The sequence below is a fragment of the Felis catus genome, chromosome A3, assembly GCF_018350175.1.
Source record: "Felis catus isolate Fca126 chromosome A3, F.catus_Fca126_mat1.0, whole genome shotgun sequence".
Taxonomy (NCBI): domain Eukaryota; kingdom Metazoa; phylum Chordata; class Mammalia; order Carnivora; family Felidae; genus Felis; species Felis catus.
Window position 1 is genome coordinate 102,289,875 of NC_058370.1, and position 13,243 is coordinate 102,303,117.

General features: G+C 44.9%; 1 protein-coding gene across 14 annotated transcripts in view; it reads right to left on the reverse strand.

Annotated features, from left to right (window-relative positions):
- Nucleotides 1–341: 341 nt before the first annotated feature.
- IL36G (interleukin 36 gamma) overlaps nt 342–13,243 on the reverse strand; it is a 185,476-nt gene continuing 172,574 nt past the window's right edge. For 10 of the 14 annotated variants that reach the window (XM_045054556.1, XM_045054563.1, XM_045054558.1 and 7 more), the window contains 2 exons: nt 11,805–11,944; nt 10,385–11,011 (listed from right to left, as the gene is read on the reverse strand). In XM_045054556.1, coding sequence (XP_044910491.1) covers nt 10,799–11,011; nt 11,805–11,944 — 353 coding nt within the window. In that variant the 3' untranslated portion in view covers nt 10,385–10,798. Of the gene's footprint in view, nt 990–6,790; nt 6,842–6,896; nt 7,109–10,384; nt 11,012–11,804; nt 11,945–13,243 lie in introns of those variants that run through there. The other 4 variants (XR_006595733.1, XR_006595734.1, XR_006595735.1 and 1 more) reach the window with 4 other exon arrangements.

Below are 13,243 nucleotides of genomic sequence, written 5' to 3' on the forward strand. Positions count from 1 at the left end.
TTATGCTTGGTCACCAATGCATTCTGGGTCCCTCCCCATTTCCCACCAGGTCTTGTAGTTGGTTTTGTGAAAGTCTTGGTCCAATCAGAGCCTACTCAGTGACACTGAAAGAAACTCATGCCTTTTAGTTCTAAGGATGTCTCCTGTAATTAGCACATTGCAGTATTTCTTTTTCTAGTCTGTTAACCTTCTTTTAACTGGAAAGTTAATTTAAATTGACTAATTACTGAAATATGTCAATTTATTTCTACCATCCTTTTGTTTTCTTTCTTTCTCTTTCTTTCTTTCTTTCTTTCTTTCTTTCTTTCTTTCTTTCTTTCTCTCTCTCTCTCTTTCTCTTGTTTCTTTTTCTCCTTCATTTAGTGCCTTCATCTGGATGAGTGAGGTTTTGTTTGTTTCTCCTTTGTTCATCCTTCCCTCAACTTTGGAAGTTATATACTCTATGTTAATTTGATAGTTACTCCAGTTATTTTAAAAATCTTTCCTGACCCAACTAAATACAAAGCTACTCAGTGTTTTTAGCTGGAGAAACGTGCCATAGCGAGGATGCCCACAGGGTGAGGATGGTGACCACGTTTGGGGTTATCTGATTTTTCCTTCTTTCGTGTTCACTGAGTTTTGTAATGAGTGCACAGTGGGACTCTGTCATTCAGCTTGTCATGGTTAAGGGTCAAGAAAGAGCAGAACTCAAAGTTGGTGCCTGCCTCATCCTACAAAGCACACACTGACTACCTCCTTGGACACCAAGATGCCTGGAGTGAGTTTGGCATCCAAAGTCCAATCATCACTAGTTGATATCCAACTCAGAAACAAGAGGCCAGATGCAGAAATCTGAGACCACCCTTCCCTTTCTCTGTCCTCAGCCTTTAGACCCATGATTACTTGCCTTCAGTCTGGTGATAAAGGAAGTAGATCCCACGAGGACGTGCTTTGTCTGGTCTGCAATGCGAAGTTTCGCACTGAGTCAGTCTCCTTGCTGAGTTCGTCACCTGAAACACAGGCATAGGTGGAGATTGAGCAGTTGAGAGGAAGGCATGGGCTCTCCCAGCCTGTCTCTGAATCCATCTGAAGCTCAGTCTCTTGTCCTCATTTCTGTCTCTCTGCCTCCCTCTCCTACCACTGATCCTTGAAGTCATGAAGCTTATCTCTTCTCCCTGCATTCTGGGGTCATGACTTCCTAAAATAACCAATCCCATGGTCTCTCATCTGAGACTTAGTCTTCACTATCCTGTATCTTTCCCAACAATAGTCAGCCTCCTCAGCTTGTAGCCAGACTGGACTGAGACTCAGGGATGTCACCCACTACCATATATCTCACTCTGTATGAACTATCATAGTGATGCAACCAGAGGTCACAGCTGGGTTAAATATTTCCCATCAGGAAACTACCTTTCCTTTCTATAGGAATTGGACCTTCTAGAGAAGAAACATGGAGCAGAGATTTCCTGAAAACAAATGGGCACATTCAGAACCATTTGACTTCCCAGTAAGAAAGCTCCTCTATTTGCAAAGAAATAGAAGTACCACAGGACAGGATCTGGTACACAATGACCATGTTTTGGTTTTGGTTTTGGGTTTTTTGCAAGTGTCCATATTTACTTTATGCACACAACATATCATCACCTCTTGAGTCTCTGTTCAAGCAAGAGTCTGGCCAGGCCACCCCTATCAGGTCTCAAGACCATCCAACTGAGGACATTCCCTCAGGGGACACTCAGGTCTTGGCGGAGCTGGGCTTTTTGTTTTAATAATAAATAAAAACTCAACTCTAACAATATATATATCTTAACTGGGGAGAGATTAAATTTTCTAACAATGGAACTCAAAATTCCCAAATGGAAAATGTTCAGAGTGATCCAGCTACATCCCACCCCTGGGTCTGGCCTCAAAGAAGGCCATTCCTGGGCAGCTAGCCTTCTGGTCCCCTAGCTCTGAGCCCCTTCCCTCTCAACTGTTGCTGGCCCCAGATGGGAAAAGGGCAGAGTTTGGTTTTTGGTCAGAGGCCAAGAGTGACTGAAGTAAAGAAAATGAAGGACTGATATTAACTTGTTCTGCACAGAGGACCAGCAAAGGTGGCTCAGACGTAAATAGCATTTGGATTAAAACTACATCATTAGCTGAATAGATAAAAAAGATGTCACACACACACACACGCGCGCGCATACACACTCTGGAGTATTACTCGGCAATCAAAAAGAATGAAATCTTGCCATTTGCAACAATGTGGATGGAACTAGAGTGTATTATGCTAAGCGTAATAAGTCAGTCATAGAAAGATAAATATCACATGATTTCACTCATATGTGGAGTTTAAGAAACAAAACAGATGAACATAGGGGAAAGGAAGGAAAACAAGATAAAAAAGAGAGGGAGGCAAACTATAAGAGACTCTTAAATACAGAGAACAAACTGAGGGTTGTTGGAAGGGAGGGGAGCGGGGATGGGCTAAATGGGCGATGGGCATTAGGAGGGCACTGTAGGGATGAACACTGGATGTTAAATGTAAGTGATGAATCATTGGGTTCTACTCGTGAAACTATTATTACACTACATGTTAACTAACTTGGATTTAAATAAAATTTAAAAAAATACTATGCCATTAGCCAATTTAGTTCTCACATCTTTCACTCTCTTGGGCAGATCCCTGAGCCCAGCCAGCAATGAGAAGCCTTCTGGAGCTGGAATTGTGGATCTGGTCTGGATACTTTGTTCTCTAAAGCCTCCTCTCCACCATCTTATAGCAAGAAGGGGAAAAAAAAAAAGCATCTTTCCTGTTTGGAAGTGCAAAGCTCAGATCGCAAGCTGTTTCCTGGCCCAAGTTATCAATACAATCTGTCCTCTGGGGATATCTCAGCCCCACTTAGGGCTTTGTAGTGGAGGGGAAGAAGGTGCCCATCAAGCTATCATTTAACCTCAGAAGGAACAATACCACTGAACTTCAAATGTCAGCTTCAAAGGCTCACTGAAACTCCTGTTATTCATTCCTTCAAGGAGGGAAATGCCCAAGGAAATTCTCTCATTGCAGACCTACCCTAATTATGATGCATACACTAAATTAGACTAAGAAACACAAAATTATCCATGCAAATTTAGTAGTACCAAACATGCACTCCTTTAATTGAGCTGAGTCAATTGAAGAGTCAAATCAGCACATAAAATTTAGTATTCGATTTTGATGAGAATTTGCCTCTAAATCATATCTGGCAGTTACTAAGCCCAATTGCCTAAAGGGCACTTGAGTGTGTTTAAAACTAGACAAAATAAAAAGACAACAAAAAGGTTGCAGAAGAATCCCATTATTCATATAATGATTCGAAGAATGTACGAAAACAGAAATTATGGACCAGCTGGGTCTTCTATAGGAGCCAAGCCTTCCAAAAGAGCATATGGTTGCACTCTCTGGTCCTATTGAGAGAACCCACAAACAAGTCTCAAAGGAATTCAGAAACAGCAAAGCATTCTTGATGCTGGAACATCCGTGGCAGTTCATGGCAGAAAGAACCGGGACACGGTGATACACAGCTTCTATCTGCGGTCACAAATGCATGCAGACACCCGTGCGCACCATGGAGAGGGACAGAGAGGGATGCCACTTGTTTCTCAAGCACTGACAAACATACCTAAGGGTCAGAAGAAGGAATCTAGAGCCAGGGCTCCTCCCACTCTATAGATTCAGGTTTAGTTTAGCAATTATTTTGCCACAGTTACCGTGATTCGATTACACTCTCCAGACTGGAGACACTCAGGGAAGGGCAAATTGCCTACAGGTAGAATGCAGGCAGGGCAGTGCAGCCCTAGATTTCGTCTTGCCCAGACAGGGCCTCCTCTGACCGGCTGAATCACCAAGGCCGGTCTCCCATAGTATCCACCTTACTCTAAACCAGGAGAGGGACATCTCTGGGTTCCTTTCTTTGAGAAAGCAGGATGAGGCATTCTGGACAGGATCAAGTACTTACTCATTCATTGGCTCAAGGGCCTCTGAAGGCCCGAGAATGACCTGTCCAGGTGCCCTGAGCTATTTGGGCACCCACAGAAGGGTCAGGGGATGGAAGTTCTAGTTCATCATTGACTTGGTCACCAAGAAAGACAAGGATTGAGGCAGAAACTCCAACATCCAGGTGAAAATGAATGTGAAAAATGAGCTTGATGTGCTCAAGTGTATTCATCAGAGGTTTGGTTTTCCTCTCTGGAGAAAAGAGGAAAGATGCCATTTTTGTGATTTAGATAAACCCTCCTGGATTTCCTATATTTATCTCCTTAAAAGGGAATCAGTTCCCATTCCCAGTGAAAAAAGAAAGACATTTCCAGATGAGTAAAACAAGGGCACAGCATCATACAATTTTAATTCATTTTAATTTTTATCATTGTAATATACACATTATTTTTAAAAGGCAGATAGAGGGGTGCCTGGTGGCTCAGTCAGTTAAACATGCGACTCTTGATTTTGGCTCAGGTCATGATGCACAGTCACGGGATTGAGCCCCACTTTGGGAGCAGAACCGGCTTAGGATTCTCTGTCTCCCTCGCTCTCTGCCCCTCTGTGCCCCTCAAAATAAGTAAATAAACATTTCAAAAAGGCTAGATAGATTTTTCTAAATGCATAACTATAAACAACAGAATCTTGCCCCACACCGTCTTCCTTCTCTTAGCCCAATCTTCAGATCTTTTCAGGAAAGGTATTCTCTATGCCTTCGCAGGAATCCCCATGCCCCTCTCCAGGGCTAAGCCCCCATCCTATGACTCCTGGGTCTTTCTTCTCCTTGGTCTGTTTGCTTTTCAACCCATTTATAAGTGGCCATCTAATCATCTAGGTATAAATGTCAAAATATTTCATTTTTTTATTTTCCTTTAGAGCAGTCACTTCTTTAGATTTTGCAGTATTCACTCCACTTTCCCACCTGATTATCAGGCCCCCTAACAATACCCAGTCAAGGTGTCCTAACTTTCTCGTCATTTTTCTCAGAATGGTAGGGGAAGAGGGGATGATGTTTTGGTTTTGGAACCCTTTTACCAGGCTTAGGGCCAAAATGCTGCAAGCAAAGAGCAAAAATAGGAAAGGCACAGCCCCCTCTGTGGGGCACTGGCTTCGGATCTGCAGGGAAGGTGTTCCCACACTCTTGGGTGTAGTCTGGTTTCATCAGATTTCAGTAGGTGGGGTGTGTGTGGCTGTCGGGGAGGATATGACTATTGGTGTCACCCTGCCTCTACCCACTGTTAAGCACTGTCCGAAGGACTTAAGTAAGTAACTTCCAGGCTCAAACTCTTTTTGGGATTGAGCATCTCATCACTTGACCCACTGCTCCCTTAGAGAAAAATCTCACGGTTCCAAGCCTTCTGCCAACCCCATCTTCTTTACATGAGTCTTGAGGACGTCTGGGATTATCTTCCACCCTCCTATATATCCCAAAGTTCTGAGCTGGGGTGGGAGTTTACACCAACTGCTTCTGAAGAATATCACCCCACAGTCCCTTCAAGCTCTGCTGGCATAGGGAATGCTAGAAGAGTCTTCTGTCTTCACAGATGTCTAGAAAAGCCCACACTTTCCAGGCACTGGGGACTGAAAAGAGATTACTGGGAAAAGCTATAAGCTAGAGTCCCAGTCTTGGAGAAAGTGCCTCTGTCTTCTGGATTCCTAACAGAGGGATTTTCGATCTGTTTTTAAGGACCAGGATGCTCACAGGGGTGACCTTCCCTGGACTCTGAGAAGCTGGGGACCTGTCAGGTGGAGGGGCTCCTCACCAGAATTCCTTCATTCAGCCTGAGGAAGTATTCTCCCTGACACCAGGGAGCTTCCATGTTCAGATAGAACAGCGTCCAGGCACCTGGCGCAGGACAGTTCCACAAAATGTTTCTGTCATTTCACCTCTATAAGGATGCTTTCTTCAATTCAGTTGGTTCCCAGTGGAAAGTAGGCAAATAGCAACTGAGCCACACTATCCCTTTTTCTAATAAGTAGGGTGACCACATAATTTATCATAAAATATGGCACTTTTGAAAGGGAAAGGCAGTGGTACTGGCAATTACACCAGGACAGTAGGTGTGCACTAGGACGTATGGTCTTGCCTCCACTTGGGTAGAGAGAGGGAGGGAGGGAGGGAGAGCAGAGAACAGGTGTGTGATGGCAGGAGACATCAGGAGTGAGGAAGAACTGTTCTCCCTCTTTGGTGGATTATGTCAGAGGAGAAAGAGAGGTTAAAGAAGGCAACAGAAGTAGTATTCACAAAGCTGAAGGACTCTGGACACGGGAGCTCCTTTTTCCATGACGTTCCATGACGTAGGAACAGGAAGGTAGGTTTTATTCTAAATGAGGCCAATCTCACGAAGGAGGGCAGGCTGCCTGGGAAGGAAGGCAGGTCTTCAATCATTCATTCACTAATTAATTTATTAGCAATGTATTTATTCAACATATATTTATTAAACACAAACACTGTGCTAGGGACTGGGGATATAGTGGTAAACTAGACAAACGTTACTTCCCTGCAATCAAGGACTGCAATGTACATAAGGAGGAAGTAGAGATAAAGAAAGATAAAGAAATTGTGTGAAGGATAAACAGTCAAAAACGAGAGATAGAAAATTCAGGAGGTAGAAGAAGGGGCTTACTTCAGACATGGTGGTCAAGGAAGGCTTCTCTGAGAAGGTGACATATAAAGAAGTGACTTGGGGCGCCTGGGTGGTGCAGTCGGTTAAGCGTCCGACTTCAGCCCGGGTCACGATCTCGCGGTCCGTGAGTTCGAGCCCCGCGTCGGGCTCTGGGCTGATGGCTCGGAGCCTGGAGCCTGTTTCCGATTCTGTGTCTCCCTCTCTCTCTGCCCCTCCCCCGTTCATGCTCTGTCTCTCTCTGTCCCAAAAATAAATAAACGTTGAAAAAAAAATTAAAAAAAAAAATAATAAAGAAGTGACTTGAAGGAGCCAGAAAGGCAGAGAATCAGAGTAAAACGATACAGGTATAGGGATGTGCATGAGCACATCATATGCAAAGGTCCTGAGGCTGTAAAGAATTTGGCAGGTTCAAGGAACTGAAAGATTGGCATGACTGAGAATAGAGATGGAAAGAGAATTACCTGGAAGAGGGGTTGGACACGGGGGTCAGGCCATCCAGGCAACCCTGAAAATACGATAGGGAATTTGCATTTCCTTATAAGTGCAAATGGAAGCATTGAAGGGGTAAACATTGAAACTACATAGCTTAGATTTCCATTTATGGAGATAACCCTGTCCAGCTTGTGGAGACCAGACTGAATGGGCAGAGGGAGGAGCAGGCGGAACTCACGAGTCAGGAGTCTGATTTATAGCACCAGTGAGCTATCGCTGCTACTTGGTATGGAGTGGTGAGTGGCAGAGAAGTTGAAGAGAGATGGGTGTACTGGAGATGTCTTTTGAAGGTAGCCATCTTTGGAGACAGACTTCATGAATTAGAGGTAGGGTTCCAAGGAAGGGAGGAATCAAGGATGGCTCCTAGGTTTCTGTCTTGAGTAACTGAGAAGGAGAAGATGGGTGTGGGAATAGGCATGTCTGAGTCCTTCAAAATTCCTGTGGTGTAATCCTAATGCCCAGTGTGATCAGATTAAGAGGTGGGGCCTTTGGGAGGTGATTAGATCATGAGGGCAGCGCCCTCATGAATGAGACCAATAGCCATTTAAGAGAGGCCTAGGAGACCTTCCTCTCCCTTTCGACCATGTGCGGACACAATGAGAAGTCTGCAACCTGCCAAGGGCCCTCACCTGACTGTGCTGGCACCCTCATATCAGACTTCCAGCCTCCAGAGCTGCGAGACATCATGCTTGTTAAGCCTCCTAGTCTATGGAATTTTGTTACAGTAGCCCAAATAGACTAAAACCTCCCTGGAACTAAGAGAGCCAGTAAAATATCTGAGAACACCTCTTGGCTCCTTCTATGGTTCCTCCTCCTCCTCCCCTTCCTCTTCCTCTCCTCCCCCTCCTCTTCCTCCTCCTCCTCCTCCTCCCCCTCCTCCTCCTCCTCCTCCCCCTCCTCCTCCTTCTTCTTCTCCCCCTCCCCCTCCTCCTCCTTCACCACCACCACTTCCTCACCTCCTCTTTCAGAGAGAAGAGTGTAGGTGGGCTGGCCATCTACCCCCTGCTCATGTCCAGTGCTCTTGGGATTTCTGAGAAGCTAATATTTACAAGCACAGCCTAGGGTTACATTGTTTTTGGTTCATCACTATCTACTATTCTTTCTACACATTCAGCTACCTACAGAACTCACATTCCTCGCATTACCCTTCTCAGAAAACTTGCTTACTATATGTCCATTTCATTGCTGCCACAAGTCTCTCATAGTCATCCCTGGGGTCATCTGGTGCTGCGTCCTGACCTTGTCAGAGAAAAAAACCAAAACACTGGATTCCCCTGGTGTCCTTTTCCTGTGCCCCCAAATGGTTTATGAGTGCATGAATGTACGTTGGTGAGGGTTTGGACAGAATCCAAGAAGAAGATGCCAATGGGCATTGGCTGGAGGCTCTCTGGGAAGCTCTGGGCTGTGCTTTGTTTCTATATCCACCCTCTCCTGAGAGGATATCCTGACATCATTACAGTCCCCCAAGGTCAGACTGGCACAGGAGGAGGAAAAGTTGAGACAGGGAGGCTCCTAGTCAGCCTTTCTGTGCTGTCCTTCCCCACCTTCTCTGAGGAGCCCTGATGCTCCTCGTGCCCTTATTGCAGTTAGGGCTGTCTCTGCCTTGATCGGGCAAACTCCACTCTGACACACTTGAGTATCAATGGAAGACGTTAGTACATGCAGTGAGAATTCATTTGTTTCAACAACTGCCATGTAGGAGGCAAGATCTGGCACCCAAGGAGTATAGGGTTCTCAAAGATACAATCTCTGCCTTCTAATGTACCTAGAATTTGGTTGAAAAGAGAGAAAAGAGGCCAAGACAAGGAAAAAAACTCCAGCATGAGTCTAACGAAAGAAATGTCCCAGGATAAGGTAAAGTGCTATAGACCTCAGAGAAGAGAAGATGTTGTATTTCGTTGGGAGGATGAGGAGTGGCTTCTGAACACTTTAGACAGACGTAGGATGTTAGGAAGACATGAGGGGCGGATAAGATACACAGAGATGACAGTGTTTGAGATGTTTGCAAAAGCACGCGCAGAGGCACGGAGGGAAGAAATCCAATGCGTTGGGAGTAGCTGGTAGACGAATGAAGCTCGCCTTGACCGAATCTGCCTTACCCTGGGTTTACACCAGAAAGCAGCACCTGAGACAAGGGCTTGCATTCCGATAATGAGAAGTGACCCCAGGGAACAGGACTGGGGCCTGAAGAAACTGAAGCAGGGAAGTGAGGCAAGCCAATGCAAGGCTATGTTCTTGAGCTCAGCACTGCCGTGGGTGACAATGACTCAATCCCACTGGGACCCCCCGAGGTACTGTGCAGGTAGAATGCATCTCAGAATTGTACACTTGAATGGTCACAGCGAGTAGCATGTTCCCATCTACTCCCACCCCCTCCCCACGACGGTCAAGGGTTCCTCGTGGGGCTGCTCCCTCTTACTTCCGAGCGTGTACATGTGTGAGTGCCAAGTGGGCTCCTACAAGTCTTTCCCCATGGTGCCCTAGGAGCCTCCGAGCAGAGAGAGACAGATGCTTGGTGTAGCTGAGATAACATGCTGTCAGGTTATTTATACCTTCTCCGAGCTGGTTGCACAGCATTGACTGGAGTAAGAGGCATGTCACCCGGATGTAAGAGGGGATTCAAGGATTAGCTCAGAACCGTGGGCAGTTTGGTTTTTGGTTTTTGTTTGTTTGTTTGTCTTTGAGAGAAAGACGGAGAGCAAGCAGGGGAGACGCAGAGAGAGAGGGAGACAGCATCCCAAGCAGGCTCTGCACTGCTAGAGCATAGCCCGACACGGGGCTCGAACTCGTGAACTGCAAGATCATGACCCAAACCAAGAGTCAGACACTTAACCGAGCCACCCAGGCACCCTTGTTAAGTGATTCTTTGAAATACTGGTTGATTTAAATTCACTACGGCAAATAATTAATCTTAATCAAAGTATGTATTACATGTCAAATTATTAACTAATGATATTATGAATCTGTTATGATGATCAAGACATTTAAATTTTTTATTTCACCTTTATCTGTTTTCTTTTTAAAAGCGAACTTTTAATGGAAGCATACATACGTACACACAGAAAAGTGACTACATCATAAATGTACAGCTCACAGCTTCCCATTCATTTGTATTTCACATTTATCCTTAGATTCCTCTTTGGTGGGGGGCCTGGCTGGCTCAGTTTGAAGAGTACGAGACTCTTGATCTCAGGGTCATGAGTTCGAGTCCCACATGGGGAGTAAAGATTACTTAAATAGAAACTTTAGATTCATCTTTGGGAATACATATCAAAATACATGCAGAGAATTAACAAATAATACTCTTTTATTGATAGGGTTGTATGAACAAAAATGTTTCGAACTCACATCTCTAGGCCATAGGTTGTCAGAAGGAATAGGTATAGAGAGGGGTGTGCGTAAGAAGCATTTGGGATGTTGACTTAACTGGACTTGGCAACTAAGTGGATAGTGGGACAAGATCAGGAAAGAATAAAAAGTGATTCAGGTTTCATACTGGGGTGATGTTCATATGAGGAAACATGGTGCACAAATGGCCGTCTAGAGGAAAAGGTAGTTTTGGGTGACGAGAATGAGGTGGGGCTACGGATGGGCATCAGTGCATGTTAGTCTATGAAGATGACCTACCATGTCTCCGAATGGAAGATTCTCTGATTGCTTGATCCTCTTTCCTGGAATCAGTTACCCACAGCCCAGGCTGAATTTAGTCCTGAGGCTCTAGATAGAAGTTAGTGATGTAATCTTTGCCCCTCTCCTTGGTGAGAATGACAGGCTGTCCTGCTGTTTTGGAAGTCGCTATGAACCAGTCAGGGTAGGAGACGGACTGAAAAGTGGAGGTGGAGCCCTCCTTATTATGGAAAAAGAGAAAAGGCTTCTGTGCTTTCTTCTTGTTGTGTACATCCATGATATTTTTCTCCTAGGATTAGGAAAAAGGTTTATTAGAGAGGATTACTGAGAGAAGGGGTCTAAACTAACATAGCCCTTGAGAGTGACCGCTTTCCCCAAAGGGAGGGCCAGGGGCCAGGGACACAACCAGATGAAAGGACACAAGGTGTCAGAAGAGGCAACCCACTGGCTCCTAATAGCTTGGCTCTACCCCAGGATCCCCTGATACAAGGTGCTTCTGATTCTCTGAGACAGCACTGTCTTCCCTGAGAACAGAGAGAGGTTTAAATCTCTTTTGTGGGTGCTCTTGGTGGGCACCCACCCACAGGTGTGGGCGTCTCACAAGATTCCCAGCCTCTGAGTGTGTTTAGATCTTAAAGCTTTCATCATAACCAAAAAGATTTGCTTCATAACTATAAATGCTACCTTCAGGACAGGAACCATAGGCATATAATCCACAAAATCCAGACTAACAATCTCCCCCTTGTCTCCTCTGTCATACAGTGGCCTTTGTTTAAGTGCGAGCAGCCCAGCATCGTGGGGAATTTCTGGGAGGTAGTTAAAGAAAACTGAGAATGGAGAAACCACCATTCTTTGGCCTTTCTGAAGCATTCTCGTGGGCATATTCTCTGGTTTTTGGAGAATGTTTTCACATTAAAATGAGTGTTAACACCCACACCAAAAGCAGCATTTATTGACTTGGGGGACAGCCAAGAATTGAACAATCCAGGATTGAAAAAATGTTATTTTTGTTCAGTGATACGTTAAATGAAATAAAAAGTACATCTCACAGGGCTTCTCTCATTAGCTGTACAACCACTCACCTTAAGCTGTAAAGTTGGCTGGCCCTGAATTTCTCCACAGAAAAGACAAAGATGGTTGTTCTTGATTCCCAAGTAAACTGGATTGCCTTTTCCTGCATCATGGAATTCTTTGTCCATACATGTCATTAAGTCAAGACTGACTGGAAACACAAGGAAAAATGGAAACAGGTATCAGGCTCCAGGGAGCAGAAAGGACAGTCCTTCTGACCTGACATTACTCCTCCCAGTGAGGGGGACACTGAGCAGCCAGGACTCCCCCAGAAGCCTCTTCCTATTCCTTACGTAGCTGAGACCCTACATCATTATCTGAAGCCCATTTCTTTCACTTACTTAATATCAGAACCCCAGATGTTACCAGGGCACACTGCATCCCCAAAATAAAAATAAAATTCCCCACCACATTTGCAGCTAAATTTTCTCATATGCTGAACTTGTAGTCCACTAGATAAACATGGAAGTGTTGTGTGGGGCTTCTAAGAATGTTCTTTAAAAGGAGTTGACTCATCTGGGAGAAGCTCCTTTCTTACACGTTGTGTCTTCTTACTGCCTGCCTCAAATATGTGGATGATGGTTGAGGAGAACTTGAGCTTGGTAAAGCAGAAAGCTAGAATACTTGGACCATGGGAGCATCACGGTGCCACCATACCAACCTCAGCCTGCCTGCTCGGGCTTCTTTTTCATGAGAAAGAAATAAACTTTTTTTTTTTTAAAGTAAACTTCTTAGTTAAGTCCCAGTTATGTGGGTTTCCTGTCACTATCAGCTAAATTTAATTCCCAACTAATTTAGCCCAGGAGCCTGGGTGTTCTGCTTCTATCCTTCTGGGCAGCGGGCTGAGAATTCTCCAGTCAACACTCTTTATTGAATGCTGACTCGGGACAAGGATGCATGTGAGCACACAGAGATTTAGATGAGGATAAGAGAGACATTGTCATTCCCCCTATGGAAGATGAGACCAAAAGATGTAAGCAGAGAAATGACAGAACCACAATAAATTGCAAGATCTGCTTTGAGGGAAGAACCAAAGCCTGAGACAGTAGGAGACCAAATTTACATAGAAGAGTCAAGAAAGACCTCTCTGTAGAGGTAAAATGCAAACCAAGATCTGAAAGTTATGAGGAAACTAGTATATGAAGACATGGGAATAGGATGATGGAGGGGGTCTGGAGGGAGAGTGTTATGGAGAAAGGATGGGTAAAGGCCCCTGTGTAGCTCTGAAAGAAGACTGGTGTCCCTGAGGTGTCCCCACTAGCCCCCACTTCCCACCCCTAAAACACAAACACATAGGAAAGACACTGTTCAATTAACATAGTCCAAATGGTCACTCTTAATGCTTTGTAGAGAGTGGATGAGAGGCTACACAAATGAGGTGGGAAGGAGGGCAGTGAGGAGACAATGGCAGTGGTCCAGGTGAGACATGATATTATCTTAGAAATAAGTC